The 26,981-nt window shown below is 42.2% G+C and overlaps 2 protein-coding genes across 2 annotated transcripts; one reads left to right on the forward strand and one right to left on the reverse strand.

Moving 5' to 3' along the window:
- Nucleotides 1–208: 208 nt before the first annotated feature.
- LOC109873672 (protein FAM78A-like) lies at nucleotides 209–13,725 on the reverse strand. Its single transcript, XM_031809202.1, has 2 exons — nucleotides 11,750–13,725; nucleotides 209–4,705 (listed from the first exon to the last, which is right to left on the reverse strand). Exons 1-2 carry the CDS (start codon nucleotides 12,070–12,072, stop codon nucleotides 4,180–4,182), a joined length of 849 nt encoding a protein of 282 aa, XP_031665062.1. The 5' UTR covers nucleotides 12,073–13,725; the 3' UTR covers nucleotides 209–4,179.
- Nucleotides 13,726–14,219: 494 nt separating this feature from the next.
- On the forward strand, nucleotides 14,220–25,957 carry LOC109873671 (inactive phospholipid phosphatase 7). Its single transcript, XM_020465321.2, has 2 exons — nucleotides 14,220–15,399; nucleotides 25,366–25,957. The coding sequence occupies exons 1-2, from the start codon at nucleotides 14,922–14,924 to the stop codon at nucleotides 25,752–25,754; spliced, it is 867 nt and encodes a 288-aa protein (XP_020320910.1). The 5' UTR covers nucleotides 14,220–14,921; the 3' UTR covers nucleotides 25,755–25,957.
- Nucleotides 25,958–26,981: the final 1,024 nt, after the last annotated feature.

The following is a 26,981-nucleotide window of genomic DNA, read 5'->3' on the forward strand; positions in this document are numbered from 1 at the left end:
ATAGTTTATAAGCAGACTTTCAAATAAGTGTCACCAACTCTTTTCCTTCATAATGTATGACATGGTATCAGAGTTGATAAAAGCTAGGGTGTTGTGGGTGCTGTGTGTGAAGCATCTTGGCAAGGTGCTTTTGTAGATAGAATCACCATGTCGCAGGGTGCATATTCTCCCATCACAACACTTTAGGAGACAGATGCCAGGGAACAAATAACATTTGCAATTTTTTTTAATTCATGAAAAATACAACTCTTTTAATTTTCAGTCATTTTTTTTAATCATTGTGCATATTCACGGTTTTAAATATTTGCCAGTACTGTTCCATTTTCAAGTATCGAGTATCAGTGTCAATGACAAAGCACAACAAGAAAATACTGTATTTTTGTTTCAGTGCTGTGAAATATATTAGAGCATTTTTCAGAAGACAAACCAACAAACCCAAAGAAATTAGAAATACATAGCCTATTGTGTATAATCTGCTACAGTTAGCCATGGGGCTACTCTACTGCAAACCTAGTCAGTGGTGAAGGGAGTGAAGGGTAAGATGGACAGACAAATGGAATATCCAATCAACTCTTTTGTTTACATGGGGTAAGCCAATAGAAAAGGATAGGAAATAATGATGGGCAATCCTGAGAGTGAGCTTGGGCCTGTTATTGGTTGAACTAAAGCTACATCTTTTCTGCTGGTCTCTGAAGAGTTGCTGGACTGTTTACAGGACTCTTTTACATAAAGATCCATAGAAAAGGTGGTAGCCTTCAACTAGGAGTTGTGGGTTTAGGAAAGGAAGGTTCTACCCAGTGGCACAACCCCAGAAGGAGAAACAAGTCAATGAATTTCACTCATTCAATGATGGCATCGTAATCTCATAAGAACATTTACGTAAATGTCCATTTTTAAAAACAGAACTCAGTTAGAGGTGTGTTTCCAGGAAGCACTTGTACATTATGAGATGGCCTCATCAGTAGCACATAACAAAACAGTCAGACTCAGAGACACATTGAGGCAAACGTCTCCTCTGTGACCTCCCTCTCGTGTGTGTGTTTTCCTGGGGGCCAATAAGCGCTGTTCACACTCAGTACCAGTGTGATGTTGTGACGATCCGATAGGATGCAAGGAGAGACCGTCCCCGGGGGCCTCTGTCCCTGCTGTCTTATGATAACTGTGTGTGTGCCCCACCCCTTCTAACACTGACCTTTGCCCTCTAGCCCTAAGAGCCCATCATATATCACTCCAGCCACCCTTGGCATAGTCGAACACAGTGTATCTGAAGGGGCCTCAGCATTTCACAGCAGATATAATAATGGCAGCACTTCCAGTCCCCTCCTCCCTCAGCCCAGATGATTGAGTCCAGAGCAGGGGCTAACTCACAGAGCTGACGCAGGGGCAGGGCAACGAGGGCCATCTGATTAGGCTATTATGCGGGTCCAAAATGTAATTATAACAAGAGAGAGCTGCAGTATACATACTGTATCATAGCTATCATACTGAAGATCTCATTTGGCGAGGCTATCAGTCTATCTAGTTTCCTAACCCTGTCTCTTTTTTAATTATGTTCAGCTGCTACACACATGGCTGCTCTGTCTTTTCTCATCAGGCAAAGATGTCAAATTAAGGTTGATATTTGGTTGAGACGTCAACAGATTTGAGTCATTTTAAATAAACCAAACCACGAGGTAGGCTAAAATAACGAAGGAAACAATGGTGACTCAACACATTTTTGGCCAGTTGTTGGTGGCATTTGATGGTAATATTACTCTACCAAGAAAGCTATGCCTCCAAAAAATATCAAACCACAATGGCATAGCATCTATACTAAAACAATACCATCAGTGGCAAAAGTGGAGATGCTGTTTTCTCAACCACTTCAAAATGGCAGCTTGACCCCGGTGTTACGAAACAAAAACATCGGTCCCTGTTCCTTTTTTCTTAGCTCGTTGATGATGTTATAAGGAGATAAAAAAGCCTGTTGCCAAATTCTGCCCCACAGTCATCCCTCTACCACACCCCCCCCCCCTCCCTCCTCCATGAGAGAGATTTCAGCCCGGGGTAAAGCTGCCGTTCCCACAGATAAATGAATGACTAGACATTGTCCCATTTATGGAGGTATTTAGCTAGCCGGGGCTGTGTGCGTTATCCCTGCGAGAGGAGGAAAAAAAGCACCACATTTCTACACCGGTGGCTACCCCTCAAGTGGGTCTTCTATATGCCAGGCTGAGTCTCGCTTTTCTACTACTGCCTGCCCTTCCTCCACACAAAGAAGACAGAGGAGAGGGTGAAGAGAGGAGGGAATGAGGAAATGGAGAGATGGATCGAGGGGAGCAGAGAGAGACAGATGGATCAGAGAGAGGAGAAAGTGGGGACAGGGTAAATGGGGACAAACATCAGAAGTGGAGAGAGGGTGAGGGGAGCGGGGAGGACAAGGAGAGAGAATAGAGAGGGAGGGCAGTGGGATACATCCAGTTAACCTCTGCAGAGCCACCCCACACACAGGGACCCTAAAGCCAAGATTATTTATCTCCAATAGCAATAGCTTTCTTATTGCCCTGGGATTTGAAACTCAGTCATTTCCCCTGGCCACTGCTTGCTGTGATTGCTTATTAATACCAATATTGATTAGGTGCTAGCACACCCCTCTCTTCTGACAGCTGTAGAGAGGAGAAGAAAGGCAGAGGGATGGATGGATGGGGTGAGGGAGGTGTGTGTGACAAACACTTTACAGTGGCAGGGGCCCTGAGATGGAGGGAGTGGTGATAAATCAAATAAAAGATAACATGATGAAAGACAGTATTCTCTCTGTAAAGGGAGGTTGTTGACAACCCTTGCTGTCTATCTGAATGTCAGTTGAATGTCACTCAATGGGTTTGAATGTTGTCAGAAAACCTTTTACACTGTCAAAAATAACATGTGCGTTTGCATTGATGAGATGAGCATACTGGCATTGTGAAAGGGTTTGTTTGAATGAATTTTCTCTGTATGTTCTGTGGGAGTAAAGAGTTCTAGCAGTATTAGGACCCAATTTGGTTCCCTGTAACCCCATAAATAATGCAAATTTAACCATTCTCCTATTTGTTTAAAATACTATTTGTCCTGCTGCAGTGGTAAATATTTCTACAAAAATGACAATTGCTGAATGTCATTACACTTGTTGGTGTTTTGTAACAGATGCCTCTTTCCATATATCAAATGGGTGCACGTGTTTGGGATGCTGGAATTATTTTGGTGTGGACGAACATGTGCAGGTAGCCTACTTTTTGAAGAGATTTGTTTGACAATCAGATGAAACCACCGTGACTGGTTGTGTACATACCACATGAAAAGGTCATATATTTCAACGATTTTAAATGCCGTGTGTTTACTATTAGACCCGTAAAAACATGGGTCTAATAATTTGCACTCTGTTGTCACTGTTCCATTCCTAAACCCACACACAACAGCACCAACAATCTGGATGGAAGAAGAGACAAGACATGTCAAGGAATATTGCATTGCACATGATTAAAGGCTCAAAGTTAAAAGCGATGTAAACTTAAGGCAGCATGGATTGAATGTCTCGCATGTTTTTTTAAAAAAGTACTAAAACTACACGTCTCCCCGATGTGGTTCCTATTCACTATCCCTCATGTAGAGCACAGAAGAGTGCTTATTCACAAAAAGTGCACTCTCTCCAGACCATAAATAAAAACACAACTTTGTGCATGTACCATGTACATAAACACGAACGTGAATACTATGTTATTTGTTCAACCCACACACACTCCCCAACCCTCCCAAATTACAATCCCCAAAATGCAACAAAAAATGCAAAGTTTCTGTGGGTATTTTTTTGCAATGACTTCATCTAGCACAGTGAAACCCGACCCCAATTGAAGGTAGAATGGTTGCAGTTTGTTCATTCCTGTTTTTAAAGTCTGCTCCAGCTCCCACTTATAGGCAACGAGTGTCCTCTTTCTCCAAGCTGCTCTTGTCCTTGTTTCACTTTCTCTCCCTCTCTCGCTCAATTTTTACAAAAAAGCGAGAGAAGAGAACGGAAACGTAGAGGCAAATAGAGGCAAGGAGCTTGAGGGAAGGTTAAAAGGAGAAGAAAGGAAAAGGAAAGTAGATAAAAAGAGAAGAAAGGAAAAGTGAGGTGTAGGTAGAGGAGTGGTAGAAGAGAAAGAGCGTTTAACCTCCAGAGGTCAGTCAGTATTTGGGCGGGATGACCACGACGGCTTCCCCGGTCTTTGGCCGCCACATGAGCACCTGAGCGTCGTTGGCATTGGGCTTGACCATGGCATTGGGGGGGATGGGTTCATTCTTGCCCAGGATGTGGGGCTGCTCCTGGGCCACGGGCTCACGCAGCATAGCCCTCTGGCCCAGAAGCTTGTCAGGGTCCACCTCGATGTGGAGCTGCATCCTCCAGCGGATGGTCTGCAGCACCAGGGTCTCGGCCGTGGCCTGATTGATGGCCACCAGCCAGGTGGTGAAGCTCTGGTCGCGGCGGATGCTGCTGAGCTGCGGCATGTTGCTGTCGCTCACAGGAACTCCCCACGTAACACTGGGGTAGAAGTTGTCGTTCATGCTGACCGTGAACTTGGTGTCCTTCTTGGTGGGGCCCACAATGGTGCACGTTTCCGTGGTGTTGCCATACCAAGGGTAGTTGACGCCATCCGAGTCGCTGATGGCCTGGATCTTGCCATCCCGCAGGTCAGGGAGTTCCCAGCTCGACCTGGAAGTGGAAAAGCCGGTAGTTATATTTAAAAAACAGAGTGAGGTTTAAAGTTCACGGCAAAATCAAGGATGGTGCCAATCACACATTCATATGGGATTGAAGTATCCTTGTGTGCATATATAGCTAAATCTACACAACAGATGGTGTGAACTGTCAACGGAACTCAATTTTAGAGCACATTTTTAATGTGAATTTTGGAAAAAGTATTCCTTTAACCTAGAAGTGGAAACAAGAAGGGGAGACTTGTTTTACACGTGGGAATCTCTCTGCATTTGGTTACTGCTTTCCTGACAAAACTTGTTTGAGAGATGTGTCAATCGTAATAGGCTCTTACCCACTGTTAAATAATGGCTAGAGGATAAAGGTGGAGGAGACTATCTTCCTGAGAGGCTCAAACAGCCTGGCTGAGTGGGTTTGTTATTGAGAATCAGGGCAGCACAATCACAGCACATCCCAGGTTCCCATTGTTAACAGCCTCCCCGCCTGTCTAACCCACTCCTGTGTAGTAAGTCACTGTAGATGCATGTCAATGATCTCAAATGGCTTCCTTTTCTCATTTGTCACTGACCAATGATCTGTCAACACAGGATAGGTGAAAGTGATATGTCCTAAGCCTATCGGGATTGCTTTGCTTCGTCCACCCTTAATTTAGATCTGAGTGAATTAAGTGACGGTGAATTTTGTAGTATTGAGATGTAGCAGGTGAAATTGTGGGACAGAGGCTCCTCATAAACAATCATGTCCGCCCCCTCGGCAGGAAGAAAATTACCTTTCTCCCAGAAGTGGAGGATCAGCAGAACTGTAGATAGCAGTGTGATCACTAGTCACATGACAGGTCTGCATGGACATAGGTTCAGTTTCTGTATAAGCACTTTGTGACAACTGCTGATGTAAAAAGGGCTTTATAAATCAATTTGATGTATTTATTTATTCAAAGAGGTTCTAGATTGTGATCTTTAGGCAAGCCCCTGTGTGTGTGTGTGTGTGTGTGTGTGTGTGTGTGTGTGTGTGTGTGTGTGTGTGTGTGTGTGTGTGTGTGTGTGTGTGTGTGTGTGTGTGTGTGTGTGTGTGTGTGTTATCCATGTCCATTCTTGTCGCTACAAATCACTATCCTCTCTATCGATCTGGCTTCAAAACAACTTGAACAATCTTTACATCTATAAATATATCTCTGACAGGAGCCAAATTGTAACATCAATTTCACTGTGAAGGGCCAACTACTACAGACAATGGCCAACAAAGCATCCCCCGTATTTTTATCTTGATAATACATGGTTTCATGAGAACAGAACATGCCCCAGAGCAAGAACATTTGGCCTTTTCTTTCTCCCTCTATTGGAGGCCTAACGATACTACAGGATCTACCTACTCTTTATAGACTGTATTGTATTATAGTACTGTTCTATTTTCAGTACTGTATTCAAAACCATGGGAGGTGCTCTATTGAAATAGATAGGAAGAACCCAACAGATGTGTATTTGTGCCATCTGGGGGGATAGCTGCTCTGAGAGAGAGTGAAGGACCTGTTAATACCAGTTTCATCTCTCTCTCGCTCACTATCCTCTCTATTCATATTATGTTTCGTTTGCAGAGCTGAGGGACGTCTCTCTAATCTCCACACAGCATAATTGGATTTGTTTTATTTTGTTTTTTTCCATTCAGTAGCTCTTTAGGCCCAGTGTGAGAGATTACCACACACACACACACACACACACACACATCTCAGAGCAGCTATCACCTCATATGGCACAAATACTGCACACATCCTCTATTCTGGGCAGATCAATGGCCAAAGTAAATGTGCCTCTCCTATTTCATCTAAGCGACACATTTCTGCTGGTTTAGGGTTCAAAAGAAGAATGCCCCGGTACTCTGATTTGTAAGAGGGCACAACAAAACCTATTCCCCCTCAGGACACTGAAAATATTTGGCATGGTTCCTCAGATCCTCAAAAGGTTCTACAGCTGCAAAATCAAGAGCATCCTGACTGGTTGCATCACTACCTTGTATGGCGACTGCTCGGCCTCCAACCGCAAGGCACTACAGAGGGTAGTGCGAACGGCCCAGTACATCACTGGGGCCAAGCTTCCTGCCATCCAGGACCTCTACACCAGGCGGAGTCAGAGGAAGGCCCTGAACATTTTCAAAGACTCCAGCCACCCTGGTCCTAGACAGTTCTCTCTGCTACCACATGGCAAGTGGTACCGGAGCACCTCCAAGAGGCTTCTAAACAGGCTAAACGGCTACCCAGACTATTTGCATTGCCTCCCCACCTTTACCCCACTGCTACTCTCTGCTGTCATCTATGCATAGTCACTTTAATAACTCTACCTACATAACCAACAAAAAAAATTTCACCATCTACAGTTGAAGTCAGAATTTTACATACACCTTAGCCAAATACATCTAAACTCAGTTTTTCACAATTCCTGACATCACCGCTTTATTTTAAAGAATGTGCCATGTCAGAATAACAGTAGAATAGTAGAGTAGAATGATTTATTTAAGCATTTATTTCTTTCATCACATTCCCAGTGGGTCAAAAGTTTACATACACTCAATTAGTATTTGGTAGCATTGCCTTTAAATTGTTTAACATGGGTCAAACGTTTCAGGTAGCCTTCCACAATAAGTTGGGTGAATTGTGGCCCATTCCTCCTGACAGAGCTGGTGTAACTGAGTCAGGTTTGTCGGCCTCCTTGCTTGCACATGCTTTTTCAGTTCTGCCCACACATTTTCTATAGGATTGAGATCAGGGCTTTGTGATGGCCACTCCAATACCTTGACTTTGTTGTCCTTAAGCCATTTTGCCACAACTTTGGAAGTATGCTCGGAGTCATTGTCCTTTTGGAAGACCCATTTGCGACCAAGCTTTAACTTTCTGACTGATGTCTTGAGCTGTTGCTTCAATATATCCACATAATTTTCCCTCCCCATGATGTAATCTATTTTGTGAAGTGCACCCGTCCCTCCTGCAGCAAAGCACCCCACAACATGAAGCTGCCACCCCCGTGCTTCACGGTTGGGATAGTGTTCTTCGGCTTACAAGCCTCCCCCTTTTTCCTCCAAAGATAACGATGGTCATTATGGCCAAACAGTTCTATTTTTGTTTCATCAGACCAGAGGATACTTCTCCAAAAAGTATGATCTTTGTCCCCATGTGCAGTTGCAAACCGTAGTCTGGCTTTTTTATTGCAATTTTGGAGCAGTGGCTTCTTCCTTGCTGAGCTGCCTTTCAGGTTATGTCGATATAGGACTTGTTTTACTGTGGATATAGATACTTTTGTACCTGTTTCCTCCAGCACCTTCACAACGTCCTTTTTTGACACCACAGTACGTTCATCTGTAGGAGACAGAACGGGTCTCCTTCCTGAGCGGTATGACGGCTGCGTGGTCCCATGGTGTTTATACTTGCATACTATTGTTTGTACAGATGAACGTGGTACCTTCAGGCATTTGGAAATTGTTCCGAAGGATGAACCAGACTTGTGGAGGTTTACAATTGTTTCTGAGGTTTTGGCTGATTTCTTTTGATTTTCCCATGATGTCAAGCAAAGAGGCACTGAGTTTGAAGGTAGGCCTTGAAATACATCCACAGGTACACCTCCAAATGACTTAAATGATGTCAATTAGCCTATCAGAAGCTTCTAAGACCATGACATCATTTTCTGGAATTTTCCAAGCTGTTTAAAGGCATAGTCAACTTAGTGTATGTAAACTTCTGACCAACTGGAATTGTGATACAGTGAATTATAAGTGAAATAATCTGTCTGTAAACAATTGTTGGAAAAATTACTTGTGTCATGCACAAAGTAGATGTCCTAACCGACTTCTCAGAACTATAGTTTGATATTAACAAGACATTTGTGAAGTGGTTGAAAAACTAGTTTTAATGACTCCAACCTAAGTGTATACCTCAACTAACCAGTGCCCCTGCACATTGACTCTGTATCAGTACCTCCCTGTATATAGTCTCGCTATTGATATTTTACTGCTGCTCTTTAATTACTTGTTACTTTTATCTCTTATTCTTATCCATATTTTTTTAAACTGCATTGTTGGTTAGGGGCTTGTAAGTAAGCATTTCACTGTAAGGTCTACCTACACCTGTTGTATTCAGCGCATGTGACTAATAAAATTTGATTTGACATAGCCAGACTAGGGCAAGGGGAGGAGGTTATGTTGGGGATTGGGACAGTGTGTGTAATCTTTGACATGCAGACCCGAAACATCCCATGCTGCAACGGGTGTAGATAAACCCTCTGCATTCTGGATATACAGTGCCTTCAGAAAGTATTCACTTCCAATGATGCAGCGGTCTAAGGCACTGCAACTCTGTGCAAGAGGCGTCACTGCAGTCCCTGGTTTGAATCCAGGCTGTATCACATCCGGCTGTGATTGGGAGTCCCATAGGGCGGCATACAATTGGCCCAACTTCGTCCGGATTTGGCCGGGTTAGGCCGTCATTATCAATAAGAATTTGTTCTTAACTGGCTTGCCTGGTTAAATAAATAAAATAAAAATTCACACCCCTTGTTACGACTCCCACCGAAGGTGGCTCCCCTGCCTGTTCGGGCAGTGCTCGGCGGTCGTCGTCGCCGGTCTACTATCCGCCGCCCATCCCTTTTTCCTTTTCTGTTTGTTTGGTCTTATTAGTTGCACCTGTTCCTTATTGTGGTTCTTGATTTTGTCTATTTTAGCCTGTTAAGCCCACCTAGGTTTGTGCGGGATTGTTATTCTGTGAGTTTGTGGATGTTCGATTGTATTTTATTTTTCCGGACATTTTGGGTCCTGTGTATGCGCCAGTTGATGCGCCTTGTGTTTTTGGCGTGACCGTTTCTGGTAATAAAATGTACATTTATTCTAACCCTCTGCGCCTGACTCCAAACCCACTGTTCTTAAAGGACTCTGACACCCATTGACTTTTTCCACATTCTGTTGTGTTACAGCCTAAATATAAAATGGATTAAACTGAGATGTTGTGTGTAATACCCCATAATGTCATAGTGGAATTATGTTTTTAGAAATGTTTACAAATTAACAAAAAATGAACACCTGAAATGTATTGAGTCATTAAGTATTCAACCCCTTTGTTATGGCAAGCCTAAATAAGTTCAGCAGTAAACATTTGGTTAACAAGTCACATAAGTTGCATGGCCTCACTCTGTGTGCAATAATAGTGTTTAGCATGATTTTTGAATGACTACCTCATCTCTGTTACCCACTCATACACTTGTCTGTAAGGTCCCTCAGTCGCGCAGTGAATTTCAAACATTGATTCAACAGCTGTAATCGCTGCCAAAGGTATGTACTTACTCAGGGGTGTGAATACTTATGTAAATGAGATATTTCTGTATTTAATTTTCCAAACATTTGCAAAAATGTCCAAAAACATATTTTCACTTTGTCATTATGGGGTATTGTGTGTAGAAGGGTGAGGAATAAAAATAAGAATCAATTTTGAATTCAGCCTTGTAACACAACAAAATGTGAAATAAGTCAATAGGTATGAATACTTTCTGAAGGCACTATACGTCAATTTATGGTCCCCTGCCACAGGATGTGGGACGAACTGAATTTGTGTAAGTCACAGACATCTGTCAATAGACAGGGGGAAGTCAATTTGAGCTAACTGCCTGAGCTCACATTAACTCATTTCGTAATATTTGGAAAATAATGTGATTTCTCATACCATACAGCTTCTGTTGACTCCAGTAGCCTACCTAACAATGAAACCCAGCTTGAATGGATCAATTTAACAGAGTGTTTATGAAAGCCTTGGCTTTAGAGAAAATTGAGGACTCAGTCCTTGCCCACCACCGCTCTATAGAATCCAACAGTGCTAAAGCGTACTGCATCTTCAAGGACACTATCACCTCTCTATGCACCAGAGACAGTGAATTGATACACTATATATGCAAACAGCCGATTCTGGGTTTGGCGGATGCCAGGAGAATAGTACCTGCCCGAATGCATAGTGCCAACAGTAGAGTTTGATGGAGGAGGAATAATGGTCTGGGGCTGTTGATTCGGACTAGGCCCCTTAGTTCCAGTGAAGGGAAATCTTAACGCTACAGCATACAATGACATTCTAGACGATTCTTTCCAATTTTGTGGCAACAGTTTGTAGAAGGCCATTTCCTGTTTCAGCATGATAATGCCCCTGTACACAAACCGAGGTCCATACAGAAATGGTTTGCCGAGATCAGTGTGGAAGAGCTTGACTGGCCTGCAAAGAGCCCTGACCTCAACCTCATCAAACACCTTTGGTATGAATTGGGACTGCAAGCCAGGCCTAATTGCCCAACATCAGTGCTCGACCGCACAACTGCTCTTGTGGCTAAATGGAAGCAAGCAATGTTCCAACACCAACTCAATATTTAAAAAAGCTGTTCTTAATGTTTTGTACACTCGTGTATGTATTACAATATCTATCAAAAAGGATAAAGTTACCTATTAATATTTGAGGTTTTGAATGATATAGGGACATAAGGTTTATCCCCATGAACATGGGATATAAAAGTGGATTTTTGTAAAGTCTTGATGGTTTGGTTTTTTCAATCTAATAATTGATTAGATTTCTCAAAAGCATGGATTTGCAATATGAATAAAAATGTGCCTTGGCTTTTCTGCCTTTCCTAATTTCCACTAACTTTTCTCGAACTTTTCTCCGGAAATCATAATGACGCAAGTGTGTTCCAGCATCGAGGTACAGTAGACTGTTGACGTTCTGAAGTTAGCCCTCCAATCTCCAAAAAATATCTTGGAGGTGTCAAAGCCCCAGCGCCATTGAGATGTGAATATGAAAAATGAAGTAGATTACGGATGGCAGGTATGGTCTGGAATTTTAATTCAGGGTTATTTATATTAGGTCTTAGTCTACTCAAATGTGATTGCCTCTGCACCTGATCAAACTGTAGCCCTAAGTAGCCTAGTACCATCACCTGCACCGTTGGTGAGCTTGAAGTAGACCTAGACCTACATTTCACATGATTGTTTACGTTCCCTTGTAATGTGAGTTGAGTTTAGGTTGATACTCACATCCCTTTGGTTCCATATTTGTTGTAGAACTCCATGTGGTTGCATGCTTGAATCCAGCCAACAGTCCACGTCTCTTTACCGGCCACCTGCGGCACTAATACTCGAGCAGAGGCTCGGAAGTGCGGTGTTCGATAGCGCAGAACCACGTTGGATGACTCGTCGATGCTGGTTGGATTGGAGTCGATGGAGGAGTTCACCTCGAGAACGATGATACTTTCACGGAAACACTTGGGCTTACACCTGATACTCTGGATACAGCCCATTGCATTAAATAGCAACACAATCCACAACAACGTCCTGAGATCTGGAGGAGAAAGACGCATGGAAACAGCAACTAATTCACAATTGCATCCATATTTTCAATAGTTAAAAAATACAAAAAAACGAAAAAGGGTGGCACTGGCAAATGGCCACTCCACTGTTCTCCGTTGAGAAGGACTAGACTATCACTTTGCTGACATGTTCATAAAAGCCATGCATTTTGCAACCAGCTCTGTATTCCAACACTATGAGGAAAAATGTAGTTTTACTCAACACATTCACAGCAGTATGCTTTCTGCTTTTCGTTAGCGATCCGCTCACATCACCAAAAAAGGGCCGATGCAACTTTCTTTTCCGTGTCTTGAAGCTTCCTCCATCAATAGAAGTGCCTATTCAGATGTCTGTGCTGTATGATCTGTTTCACCCCCACAAGAAGCTTGAGGTCGCCCGCGATCACTGGCAACTTGCGACCATCGGAGATGTACACCAGAAAAGATTCACATTTAGGCCTACTTTGTGATCTAATAAAGCAGACGAAATAGCTAATTGTGACGCATAATTTACAAAAACTGCTAACGTAACATTTCGACGTCATATTGGCGGAGCTCAGCGCCTCTCATCTGTGAGCCTATTCATTTCCACTTTCATTATCCTCCTGAGTGTGCGTAAAATCAACTTTCCCTCGGATACGCATTCTGTTTTCCATAAGCCACCAGTTCGGTCACTGGTGAAAGGTTTTTAGTCCCCAAAAAATGTTTTTGTGTGAATAAGAGGTCTGCAGCCAGCAACGGCTTGCATTGAGCAAAGTCTTAATTATGTAACAATTAACGATTAACACTTAATGCCACAGTAATAAGCCCCCTTTCACTGACCCCAGTGTTACGACAATTATAACAATGTCACATCAAAAATACGTTACGACTAAATTAGGTGCACACCTCATGAGGTGCATTGCATGTACATAATAAATAACCCATCTAGAATAAGTTGCTGAAGGTCTTCACTTACAACAGACACACAGCCCGCGTGCAATCCTATAATAACTCTATGCACAGGGATTATATGAGGGATAAGAATAAATATTGCTGTCCGTACCCGAAGTCGACGAACATTTTAGACATGGTATGCGAAAGGCAATAGGGCAAGTGAAACGGTTAGCTTAAAATTAAACAATTGGACGTAGTATAATTTGCAAAACGCCTGTTGTAACATATACCCAATATATTCTATTTAAAAAAAAATAGAGGTTCACCACACTTTTGAACAATGCAAGGCAAGACCGTCTTTTTGACTTGTCCCTTCAAGACAGTTTATTGGACTGCCCAATATGCGTGCGCACGTGGTTTGAGTGGTAATTCCGTTATCTTCCCAGTTGGTTCCTTTCTCTTTTATTGTTACGATCAATTGCAAGGTCCAGTAGTGGTAACATTTCAATGTACAGTTATTTCATCGTCGGTTATTATAATGAACACCGCGCAACATTCAAAGGCAACCAGGTCAACTTTCCCCTCTCCGTTTGGATCCCTATCTTCTTGTAGATCAACTAATAAAAACCTATTTTAATTCTAATCATGGAATGTCCAATAACCCAACCAGGCTCCCTCCTCGATCCCTGTCCTTTGGGTATAATTTAGTCCCAATTCCAGAACAGACTGTCATTTCTCTGCGCTTGTCCCATTGCGGCCGTAGCAGATTCACCCTCCCGCATTGGTCTATTTCAGCGGCTTGAGCTGCAGCTCCTTTTAAGTAGCCTACCTTTCAGACGACACTTCCCCTCGCCATTGCAAGCATTCTGGGAAATGTAGTGATGAGCTTTTTTGCTATATTTATTAAATGACATATAATTCAGGCTATAATAGGCCTATTTCTATCAGCCAAAGTGAAGTGAATAGCCCTAATGTAATTTAATATTTTGGAGCGATGTTATAGGCTATAGGCTATAGCTCACATCAATTTGGAGGAATGACCAATTATAAAATATAAATTGGTGAATATTCAATAACAAAATAAATAATTTAAATGTAGGCCTACTTTGAATGCTCCTGAGAAAACCCCTTTTATTTTCTATAGGATAAAGCAAGTTTTCATAATTGAATGTTTGTTATTTTCCTTTCTTCTATTTTGGTTCGTGCTGAGAGCGTCTCTGTCGCTGTCCATTTAAGCACCTTGGAGAACTCCCATCTGGAAGAGCGCGTCCGTAGAAGAGCGCGGTGGAAGTGGGATTGTGCGTAGGCTACGTCATGTCCACGGAAAACGACTGACGATCGAAAAAAAGAGCTCTCATCTTTTGTAAATACTGAATGACTCGCCGAGCTGACTATGGATGCTTGTTCCTTGATTGACTTTAATAGTATCGGGGCTACAGTCTATCTGTCTAACTAAGAATTCATTGACGCGTTCTCCAAATTCCAGTCGTGTTCCAAACGAGAGGGATCTGAACGATAGCCCATTCTTATACATTGGCCTGGTAAGACGATAACAAAAATGTGTCTTTGTCGTTGAGCATAACAGACAAAGTAAAACCAGTGTATTTAGTTTCTACCATTCAGGATCAAAACAAAACATTATGCCATTCCATGTTAGTTGTTGATGGTCGTATATTTTAGTTAATGACATGTTAAAAGCTGATAATGTTTCACTGTAGATTGTATCTCGTTTGATTGGTCCAGGCAGATGCCAGTCAAGCCTCTTTGTGCCTGCATGGATCCGGTTGTAGGCTTAACACAGCAGCATGGGCAGCGCGCATTCCAACCGGTCTAAATATATCTGGTAGGGACGCAGTGGGGGAAGGAGAGGGCGACAGGGCTTAGCTTTGGATATTTAGGCTTCGTGGTTAAAACGAGAAATTGACCTTCTGAAACTTAGTACAGTAACTTTTTTCACCAAGGAGGCGAAGTGGGACCAACCCAAAATGCCCGCAATTCCGAGTTCTAGGTCCAGGACGCGGGATCGGAACAACGTCCTGAGCAGACCCGAGTTCATGTCCCTGAACCAGCCCCTTTGGAGCGGCAACTCAGAGAGCCAGGGAAACTCAAGGCGACCTGGTCAACCCAAACACCAAGCAAACCTGCCGTGCGACCCGCAGGAACCTACTGACAATGCCAACAAGGATCGGAAAGAGCCCACGAAACTGCCAGAGGAGGACTGTATCCAGCTGAACCCTTCCTTCAAGGGGATAGCGATGAGCTCCCTCCTCGCCATTGACATTTGTCTGTCCAAGCGCCTGGGGGTCTGCGCCTATACGTCGTCGTCTTGGGGCACGGTTCGTTCCATGGTCACCCTACTTGCGTTCACGGGGCACGGCATCACGTGGATCATTGGCACTATCGTGTGTTTGACAAGGAGTAATACGCTGGCGGAACAAGAGGTCTTGGTCAATCTATTACTTGGTAAATGCACGCCTCACTCTACCCAAAACACATAGTGTAATAATTAAGTTATTTAATTGTACATGTATGATTCAGCTCTTATTTAATGGTTTTGTTATTATGCTATAGTGTGTCTATCAATGCATGCATTTTTAATAGGTATAGTCTAGGCAGTCTACTGATATGATCACATCTCTACTTCCTTATCCCAGGGCCTGTATTAGGCCTATATAACCCATGTCAATAGGCTAATATTTATGCCACGAAATGTTAACTTGTTAATGCTTCTCACTAAAATATGTCATTGTCCACCAGAATTTAAAGCATCCCATGGTAAAGGATCAGAAGCAGGTAATTAGGAAATCCCTTCATGGTCCCTCTCTCCTTCACCCAGCACAGAAGCAGGCCTGGAGAACAGGTGCTAGGCTCCACATATCACAAGTTTACTTTGGACTAAAGAACTAGAAGTAGACATTTTACAAAGCCAGGGGCCTACATCAAAAGACTCAGTGAAGTCATTATCATCAGTGTCAAGCATAGCACTTGTTATCCCCACTATGGCAGATGGTACAACATCTACAGTATAATAATTTTCCAAAGTACCTTATTTAAGTAAATATACTTGATTATCCTTACTTCCTTAATAGGTGTTTTCCCTACATTAGATATAGTAATGCGAATGTAACAGATTTCTCTAACTAGCGGTAATGGAATCAACCTACAGTTGAAGTCGGAAGTTTACACACAGTAAACTTAGGTTGGAGTCATTAAAACTCGTTTTTCAATCACTCCACAAATGTCTTGTTAACAAACTATAGTTTTGGCAAGTCAGTTAGGACATCTACTTTGTGCATGTCACAAGTCATTTCTCCAACAATTGTTTACAGACAGATTATTTCACTTATAATTCCCTGTATCACAATTCCAGTTAGTCAGAAGTTTATATACACTAAGTTGACTGTGCCTCTCAACAGCTTGGAAAATTCCAGAAAATGATGGATTGGTGTTGGTGTGTCAATGGGAAAGTTGTAAATCATGCAGCGCATTTTGTCAAGATCACAGACTTTAGAGAAACAACAAATGTCGGTACATACAGTGGGGCAAAAAAGTATTTAGTCAGCCACCAATTGTGCAAGTTCTCCCACTTAAAAAGATGAGAGAGGCATGTAATTGTCATCATAGGTACACTTCAACTATGACAGACAAAATGAGGGAAAAAATTCCAGAAAATCACATTGTAGGATTTTTTATGAATTTATTTGCAAATTATGGTGGAAAATAAGTATTTGGTCACCTACAAACAAGCAAGATTTCTGGCTCTCACAGACCTGTAACTTCTTCTTCTTTAAGAGGCTCCTCTGTCCTCCACTCATTACCTGTATTAATAGCACCTGTTTGAACTTGTTATCAGTATAAAAGACACCTGTCCACAACCTCAGTCATACTCCAAACTCCACTATGGCCAAGACCAAAGAGCTGTCAAAGGACACCAGAAACAAAAGTGTAGACCTGCACCAGGCTGGGAAGACTGAATCTGTAATAGGTAAGCAGCTTGGTTTGAAGAAATCAACTGTGGGAGCAATTATTAGGAAATGGAAGACATACAAGACCACTGATAATCTCCCTCGATCTGGAGCTCCACGCAAGATCTCACACTGTGGGGTCAAAATGATCACAAGAACGGTGAGCAAAAATCCCAGAACCACACGGGGGGACCTAGTGAATGACCTGCAGAGAGCTGGTACCAAAGTAAAAAAGCCTACCATCAGTAACACACTACGCCGCCAGGGACTCAAATCCTGCAGTGCCAGACGTGTCCCCCCTGCTTAAGCCAGTACATGTCCAGGCCCGTCTGAAGTTTGCTAGAGAGAATTTGGATGATCCAGAAGAAGATTGGGAGAATGTCATATGGTCAGATGAAACCAAAATATAACTTTTTGGTAAAAACTCAACTCGTCGTGTTTGGAGGACAAAGAATGCTGAGTTGCATCCAAAGAACACCATACCTACTGTGAAGCATGGGGGTGGAAACATCATGCTTTGGGGCTGTTTTTCTGCAAAGGGACCAGGACGACTGATCTGTGTAAAGGAAAGAATTAATGGGGCCATGTATCGTGAGATTTTGAGTGAAAACCTCCTTTCATCAGCAAGGGCATTGAAGATGAAACGTGGCTGGGTCTTTCAGCATGACAATGATCCCAAACACACCACCCGGGAAACGAAGGAGTGGCTTCGTAAGAAGCATTTCAAGGTCCTGGAGTGGCCTAGCCAGTCTCCAGATCTCAACCCCATAGAAAATCTTTGGAGGGAGATGAAAGTCTGTGTTGCCCAGCAACAGCCCCAAAACATCACTGCTGTAGAGGAGATCTGCATGGAGGAATGGGCCAAAATACCAGCAACAGTGTGTGAAAATCTTGTGAAGACTTACAGAAAACATTTGACCTCTGTCATTGCCAACAAAGGTTATATAACGAAGTATTGAGATAAACTTTTGTTATTGACCAAATACTTATTTTCCACCATAATTTGCAAATAAATTCATTAAAAATCCTACAATGTGATTTCCTGGATTTTTTTTCCATTTTGATGAAAATTACATGCCTCTCTCTCATCTTTCTAAGTGGGTGAACTTGCACAATTGGTGGCTGACTAAATACTTTTTTGCCCCACTGTATAAGTGTCTTACATTGGCAGAAAGCTTAAATTCTTGTTAATTTAACTGCACTGTCCAATTTACAGTAGCTATTACTGCGAAAAAAATGCCATGCTATTGTTTGCGGAGCGCTCCTAACAACAAATCACCCTTTTCACCATAATAGGTTTGATAAATTCACCTCTGAAGGTGAAATTTGTACTTACATTTGGAAATCATGTTCTGATTTATCATCTAAAGGGTCCCAGAGAGAACAGGTAGTGTCGTTTTGTTAGATAACATCCTTTTTCATATCTTAAAAAGGTCCATATAGCATGCACGATCAATTTTGTATTTCCATTCGTTCAATTAGCAAAGAAAGGAATCTGTGAAAATGTCACCCTAAACATTGTTTCAACAACTCAAATCACATTTGTATGTATTCCTCAGAGATTCTAAAAGGTAACAAGACTTCACTATGTCATTAGGGGTGTAGTATATCCTATAGGACACCATATTTGGTCAGAGAGCGACTCCTTCATGGCACGCTGATGACGCAGGCGGCCATCACTTGACCGACTGTATCTTGACCAATCAGGGTCAATCAGGGTCAAACAAAGCTAGCTAGACTGTATCTAGACCAATCAGGGTCAAACAAAGCTAGCTAGATAGCCAATGATCTCGCTTTACGGGAGTATCCGGAAACCATGTATATGTCGTAAAATGTAGCTACTAACATTGTATGACAGCATGCCTTTCAATTTAGGACAATAATTATATGGATTTTCAGTTATGAAGTTATGAAAATGGGTTGTTTTGCAAATGTTGAACTTATAATATGGCTACTAATACATGGAAAGCTAAATCAAAGTCCAAGTATACAGATCTGACGATATTCTTGCAGAAAACTTTAATATGAATGCGAATGTCTCCTTCACGATTTGCCCAAATGTGCCTGGCGACTTCACACTAAAAGTCTTGTAGTTCACTCATACTTCAAGTTATCCATCTGAAACTTTGCACAAACACTGCTGTCATCTTGTGGACGCTATCAGAATTGCAATGAAAGTGATAGAACTGTGCCCTTTCTCTTGCATTTCAAAGGTGGAAGAAAAAGACGTTGTTTTTTTCTTTGTATTTTCTGCTACCAGATCTATTGTGTTATATTCTCCTACATTCAATTCACATTTCCACAAACTTCAAAGTTGGCTTTCAAATTCTACCAAGAATATGCTTATCCTTGCTTCAGGGCCTGAGCTACAGGCAGTTAGATTTGGGTATGTAAGGCGAAAATAAAAAGAAGGGGGCTATCCCTAAGAAGTTTTAAACAGCTTGGAAAATTCCAGAAAATGATGTCATGGCTTTAGAAGCTTCTGATAGGCTAATTGACATCATTTGAATCAATTGGAGGTGTACCTGTAGATGTATTTCAAGGCCTACCTTCAAACTCAGTGCCTCTTTGCTTGACATCATGGAAAAATCAAAAGAAATCATCCAAGACCTCAGAAAAAATTGTAGACCTCCACAAGTCTGGTTCATCCTTGGGAGCAATTTCCAAATGCCTGAAGGTACCACGTTCATCTGTACAAACAATAGTATGCCGGTATAAACACCATGGGACCACGCAGTCTTCAAACAGTCTTCATACAAAGTTGTGGCAAAATGGCTTAAGGACAACAAAGGCAAGGTATTGGAGTGGCCATCACAAAGCCCTGACCTCAATCCTATAGACAATTTGTGGACAGAACTGAAAAAGCGTGTGCGAGCAAGGAGGCCTACAAACCTGACTCGGTTCCACCAGCTCTGTCAGGAGGAATGGGCCAAAATTCACCCAACTTTTTGTGGGAAGCTTGTGGAAGGCTACCCGAAACATTTGACCCAAGTTAAACAATTTAAAGGCAATGCTACCAAATACTAATTGAGTGTATGTAAACTTCTGACACACTTGGAATGTGATGAAGAAATTAAAGCTGAAATAAATAATTCTCTCTACTATTATTCTGACATGTCACATTCTTTAAAGTAAAGTGGTGATTCTAACTGACCAGGACAGGGAATTATTACTAGGATTAAATGTCAGGAATTGTTAAAAATTGAGTTTAATGTATTTGGCGAAGGTGTATGTAAACTTCTGACTTCAACTGTAGATGGTGAACCAATTTTAGGAGGTTATTTTGACACATGTCTGTGAAGGAAACCAGCAAGCTATACCCCAGACTGATTGTGTCAATTCATGCATTTCTCAGAACAAATTGGGGCCACTGTGCAGATATTTTCTTTTGGTTGGGTGGGGGGTAGTATTATAAAAAGTACTATACTCACATTGTTCCCATTCAGCTATGTGCCACTGAAGCTAAGCAGTGTTGGTCCTGGTCGATCCCTGGATGGGAGACCAGATGCTGCTGGAAGTGGTGTTGGAGGTCCAGTAGGAGGCACTCTTTTCTCTGGTCTAAAATAATATCCCAATGCCCCAGTGCAGTGATTGGGGACATTGCCCTGTGTATGGTGCTGTCTTTTCCGGATTGGACGTTAAACGGGTATTCCTCACTCTCTGTGGGCTTCCAATATGGGCTGGTTCATACCAGTGAATTCACCATGTCCCTTTTGACACCTGAAATCTTGAGGGATTTTATTGTTACACCAGTAGAGTGATTACTCAGAAAAACACTGCACATCTGTGGACTGAATCTATATTGTGTTCAGTTTATAATCTGTTTAATTTGGTCAAGTTTGGGCTATTGTGTTTGTAGAAATGTTCAGGTCATTGTTCAGGTCATTAATAGTGATCCTTGATAGGATAGGGAACCACCGTGTTTAAACAAGCATCCTGATTAAGGCAGCTGTGAATGCAGTATCATTCACAATAGCATCTCTATCTCGCTTCATTTTGCCTTCAGGTTGAGATCCAGTGACTGTGCTGGCCACTCCATTATAGACGGAATACCAGCTGACTGCTTCTTCCCTAAATAGCTATTGCATAGTTTGGAACTGTGCTTTGGGTCATTGTCCTGTTGTGGGAGGAAATTGGCTCCAATGAAGCACCATCCACGGCATGGCGTTGCAAAAGGGAGTGATAGCCTTCCTTCTTCAAGATCCCTTTTACACTGTTCAACTCTCCCACTTTACCACCACCAAAGCACCCCCAGGCCATCACATTACCCCCACCATGCTTGACAGATTGTGTCAAGCACTCCTCCAGCATCTTCATTTTTTTCCTCGTCTCACGAATGTTCTTCTTTGTGATCCGAACACCTCAAACTTAGATTTGTCTGTCCATAACACTTTTTTCCAATCTTCCTCTGTCCAGTGTCTGTGTTATTTTTCCCATCTTATTGCCCAGTCTGAGATGGCTTTTTCTTTGCAACTCTGCCTAGAAGGCCAGCATCCCGGAGTTGCCTCTTCACTTTTGACGTTGAGACTGGTGTTTTGCGGGTACTATTTAATGAAGCTGCCAGTTGAGGACTTGTAAGGCATCTGTTTCTCAAACTAGGCACTCTAATGTACTTGTCCTCTTGCTCAGGTGTGCACCGGGGTCTCCCACTCCTCTTTTCTATTCTGGTTAGGGCCAGTTTGCACTGTTCTGTGAAGGGAGTAGTACACAGCGTTGTACAAGGTCTTCAGTTTCTTGGCAATTTATCACATGGAATAGTCTTCATTTCTCAGAACAAGAATAGACTCACAAGTTTGAGATGAAAGTTCTTTGTTTCTTGCCGTTTTGAGCCTGTAATCAAACTCAAATGCTGATGCTTCAGATTCTCAACTAGTCTAAAGAAGGCCAGTTTTATTGCTTCTTTAAGCAGGACAACAGTTTTCAGCTGTGCTAACATAATTGCAAAGGGGTTTTCTAATGATCAATTAGCCTTTTAAAATGCTAAACTTGGATTAGCTAACACAACGTGCCATTGGAACACAGGAGTGATGGTTGCTGATAATGGGTCTCTGTGCGCATATGTAGATATTCCATAAAAAATCTGCCATTTCCAGCTACAATAGTCATTTACAACATTAACAATGTCTACACTGTATTTCTGATACATTTTATGTTATTTTAATGGACAAAACACTTGCTTTTCTTTCAAAAACAAGGGCATTTCTAAGTGACCCCAAACTTTTGAACGGTAGTGTACATATTTTTAGCTTGGAAGTGCATCATAGATAACATTGACTCTAGGCTGGTGAAATCCGTGGCATGGCTCTCCTCCTCCCTCACCTTCAGTAGTGCTGAGGTGGGCTATATCAGGGGGCAGAGCACCATTGACTTTCATTGGCAGCTCAGCACTGTGTCCCCACTGTCCCAGAATGACCCAAAGGTACCTCATACTCACTTCCATGCTGTCCATTCCCCTCTCTCTGCCTTCTTTCAATTTCCTCTAACTTTCCTTTTTCATCCTTCCATCCTTTTTCATCATTCTTCCTTCATTTCCAACATCTCTTCCTCTCTCATTCCATGCTTCCAACCTCCTTCATTCCACCAACTCCCAAATCTTAATGGTCTGTGAACACTGTGAATTCTAATTTGCTAGAAGTCTACTTCACAATAGAACTAGGGTGTTATGTGTGTGTATGGGTGTACAGGAAGGAGACGGTATCATCACTGTCTGAATCCTGAGTCCTGACAGGTTCCACAGGGTGGGGTGGAAGCCGGGTAATCAAAATGAAAGGTGGGGATATTTTGGGCCGCACATAGAGGTTTGGATGCTACTAAAAGGAGACACTTTAGGATGGGATCAAGTACTCTAGGTTAGTCATATCCAAATAATGAATAATGATCTATCACACCCAATCATAAGTAAGTCTATTATACTGTACATCTATATTAGGTTTATAAGGTTTCAGGTGGAAAACGTTTCTATCTCAGTATTTCACTTGCAAAACCTCTCAGCGACAGTCGCCTCAGATCAAATCACTACACAGATAGCCAAGTGCACATACAGTAAGCCAAAGCTGAACTATAAGCTAGGTGCTCTCAGTTTTGTGCTAGCTTCCAGACCTATTTAGAGAGTAACTGGGCTGCTAGCCTGATAATGTGGCCAATAGGGATGCCGTAGCACAGAGGCTTATACATTCTGATCACACACAGGGAAGAAAGAGGGGATGTAGCGATGCGCACCTTTTCCACAAACTCTTGGCTCTTCTTAACCTTTTACTAAAGTTGGCTAAATCAGGGTCACACAGAGTGTTTCTTGGTAGTGTGAAACAAATCTACCTTGAAACAGACATACACTTCACACACATGGTTATGGCCTTTCAAAAAAGAAGACACCTATACATGTCAGATATAGAGTTGGAAGGCATTCAGTTTTGAGTTTATATACACTACTGGTCAAACCTTTTGGAAAAAGGATTTTTCTTTATTCTACATTGTAGAATAATAGTGAAGACCGTAGGGTTACTTGGACAAACAAATCTAAATATATTTTATATTTGAGATTCTTCAAATATCCACCCTTTGCCTTGATGACAGCTTTGCACATTCTTGGCATTCTCTCAACCAGCTTCACTTGGAGTGCTTTTCCAACAGTCTTGAAGGAGTTCCCACATATGCTGAGCACTTGTTGGCTACTTTTCCTTCACTCTACGGTCCGACTCATCCCAAACCATCTCAATTTGGTTGAGGTCGGAGGATTGTGGAGGACAGGTCATCTGATGCAGCACTCCATCTCTCTCCTTCTTGGTCAAATAGCCCTTAATTTGACCTTTATTTAACCAGGCAAGTCAGTTAAGAACACATTCTTATTTTCAATGACGGCCTGGGAACAGTGGGTTAACTGCCTGTTCAGGGGCAGAACGACAGATTTGTACCTTGTCAGCTCGGGGGTTTGAACTCACAACCTTCCGGTTACTAGCCCAATGCTCTAACCACTAGGCTACGCTGCCACCCTTACACAGCCTGGAGGTGTGTTTGGTCATTGTCCTTTTGAAAAACAAATGATAGTCCCACTAAGCACAAAACAGATGGGATGGCGTATTACTGCAGAATACTGTGGTAGCCATGCTGGTTAAGTGTGCCTTGAATTCTAAATAAATCACAGACAGTGTCTATAACACCTCCTCCTTCGCGCTTTACGGTGAGAAATACATATGCGGAGATCATTCGTTCACCCACACCACTTCTCACAAAGGCACGGCGGTTGGAACCAAAAAACTCCAATTTGGACTCCAGACCAAAGAACAAATTTCCACCAGTCTAATGTCCATTGCTTGTGTTTCTTGGCCCAAGCAATTATCTTCTTATTACTGGTGTCCTTTAGTAGTGGTTTCATTGCAGCAATTCTACCATGAAGGCCTGATTCACGCAGTCTCTTCTGAACAGTTGATGTTGAGATGTGTCTGTTACTTGAACTTTGTGAAGCATTTATTTGGGCTGCTATTTCTGAGGCTGGTAACTCTAATGAACTTATCCTCTGCAGCAGAAGTAACCCTGGGGCTTCCTTTCCTGAGGCTGTCCTCATGAGAGCCAGTTTCATCAAAACGCTTGATGGTTTTTGCGACCGCACTTGAACAAACTTTCAAAGTTCTTGAAATGTTCCATATTGACTGATCTTCATGTCTTAAAGTAATGATGTACTGTCGTTTCTTTTTGCTTATTTGAGCGGTTCTTGCCTTAGCCATATTTGGTAAAAGACCAAGTCTATATTATCTTCTGTATACGCCCCTAACTTGTCACAACACAGCCGATTGTCTCAAACCGATTGTCTCAAAAAATGTATTCCACCAATAACTTTTAAGAAGCCACATCTGTTAATTGAAATGCATTCCAACTACCCCATGAAGCTGGTAGAGAATGCCAAGAGTGTGCAAAGCCGTCATCAAGGCAAAGGGTGGCTATTTGAAGAATATCAAATATCAAATATATATTTATTTAACAATTGTTTTGGTTACTACATTATTCCATATATGTTATTTCATAGTTTTGATGTCTTCGCTAGAAAATAGTAAAAAATAAAGAAAAACTCTTGAATGAGTACTTTTGACCGGTAGTGTACATCACAGAAGACTGAAATATAACAAAACTGTTTGACATAGAAACACCAGATTTTCTGCAGATAAAAAAATAAAATTATGATGATTAATTATGAAATTATGAAAAATATTAATAACATTCCACCATGAGGCCACAAGGTCATTTGATTGCAGGAAAGGGCTACCAGCCACTGTGTCATTGCTGGGGTACCACCTGGCCTGCCTCATTGCTTCATTACTGATGCTTTGCCCTATAACAGATATAGAGAAAATTACATGAACTATAAGCTAATTGGTCTCCATTGGTTTTTGACTGGAGATATTGTGTGTTGTGGTTTACTGACCTTAATTGATTTAGTTTGGCTGTTTCATGCAACATCTTCTCTCCTCAGCCCTCCTGCTTGACGTCATGACAGTGGCCGGAGTCCAGAAGCTGATCAAACGCAAAGGACCCTGGGAGATGAGTCCGGGATTCCTGGACTACTGTGTCATGGATGTGTACTCCTTCCCAGCGGCCCACGCCAGCCGCGCCGCCATGGTGTCCAAGTTCTTGCTTTCCCACCTGGTCCTGGCCGTCCCTCTTCGCATCCTGCTGGTGCTCTGGGCCTTCCTGGTGGGCATGTCCCGGGTGCTGTTGGGTAGACACCACCTGACCGACATGGCGTGCGGCTTCGCCCTGGGCCTTCTGCACTTCAGCCTGGTGGAGACAGTGTGGCTGTCGTCCAGCACCTGTCAAACCCTCATCTCTATAGGGACCCTCAGCTGGAGCTCCTTCTACTGAACACAGGGCCAGGAGTTCTTCCTGATGTGATCTGAGTTTTCCCTGATCAAGGCCTACTGTCAAAGGCTGCATTAGACCTACGTATAGGCTTTATCTTGATTTCCTTTCAATTATGTTTGTTGTATTTTTCTGCTGGAAACTATCATTTGTTTAAACTACACATTTTTGAGAAACAGGTGGACTGGACGCCAAATGTGAATAGATTTTTGCTGTCTTTGAATTCTGCTGTATGTGTTAAACAAAAACATGATTTTTGTCTTGAAGATCAGGGATTTTGCTACAAGGTTAAATATTTACCCTATCCAAATAAGTTTCAAAAGATAGTTTTGATTAGTTTAAGGCAAGTGGTTTCATCATAGATCTGTATGTTGTATATTCCACATTGTTTGCCTTCTCTATTGCAATCTAAGCATTAACCAAGCAGATAGACACAGTTAGTTTATGGTGCTGATTTTATGCCTCACTGAGTAACTGAAAAACGTCTGTGTGAAGTCAACTACAGTACATCAGGCTTGGGGTTACCATTGAATCATGGGTGATTGTGTGTGTGCATATGTGTTACGCTCGTCGTTGGAAGGAGTAGACCAAGGTGCAGCGTGGTAGGCGTACATCTTTCTTTTATTGATGACACCGAAAAAACAACAAATACTAAACGAAACGCACAATTCTGTAGGGCTGGAAAGCAACAGTACAAAAACAAGATCCCACAAACTAAGGTGGAAAAAAGGCTGCCTAAGTATGATCCCCAATCAGAGACAACGATAGACAGCTGCCTCTGATTGGGAACCATACCCGGCCAACAAAGATTGCCCACCCTAGTCACACCCTGACCTAACCAAATAGAGAATTAAAAGATCTCTAAGGTCAGGGCATGACATTATGTCTGTGTGTGTTTGTATGCCTCCATGCAAGATTTCTTATGTGTGTACATTTGTGAGTCAAACGTAATGTCTTTTGGAGGGTAAAAGTCACTGAGTAAACCTTTGCTGGGTAAAGTCTGGAATGTTCACTGGCATGTACAAAAAATGAATTATACCCAATATCAAAGGCTTTTTACCTACTGTGTGCCTTCATGTATTTCATTTATTGGTCTTCTGCTATGTCTTTTGGTTGTTTTTTGTTGTTGTGATATTATGGACTTGGCAACCAAACTATTTAAGATGTAGCCTTTTTGCTTTCGGATTGTGTGTGTGTGTGTGTGTGTGTGTGTGTAATATTGCATTAGTG

The sequence above is a fragment of the Oncorhynchus kisutch genome, linkage group LG29 (genome assembly GCF_002021735.2).
Source record: "Oncorhynchus kisutch isolate 150728-3 linkage group LG29, Okis_V2, whole genome shotgun sequence".
Taxonomy (NCBI): Eukaryota; Metazoa; Chordata; class Actinopteri; order Salmoniformes; family Salmonidae; genus Oncorhynchus; species Oncorhynchus kisutch.

What these genes read in the sequence shown, in the direction of transcription:
- LOC109873671 (XM_020465321.2), top strand. Translation starts at nt 14,922, where the DNA reads ATGCCCGCAATTCCGAGTTCTAGGTCCAGGACGCGGGATCGGAACAAC. An exon ending in CTTGGTCAATCTATTACTTG is followed by an intron (nt 15,400 to 25,365) that starts GTAAATGCACGC and finishes TTCTCTCCTCAG; the next exon opens with CCCTCCTGCTTGACGTCATG.
- LOC109873672 (XM_031809202.1), bottom strand. Translation starts at nt 12,072, where the DNA reads ATGCGTCTTTCTCCTCCAGATCTCAGGACGTTGTTGTGGATTGTGTTG. An exon ending in AAATATGGAACCAAAGGGAT is followed by an intron (nt 4,706 to 11,749) that starts GTGAGTATCAAC and finishes TTCCACTTCCAG; the next exon opens with GTCGAGCTGGGAACTCCCTG.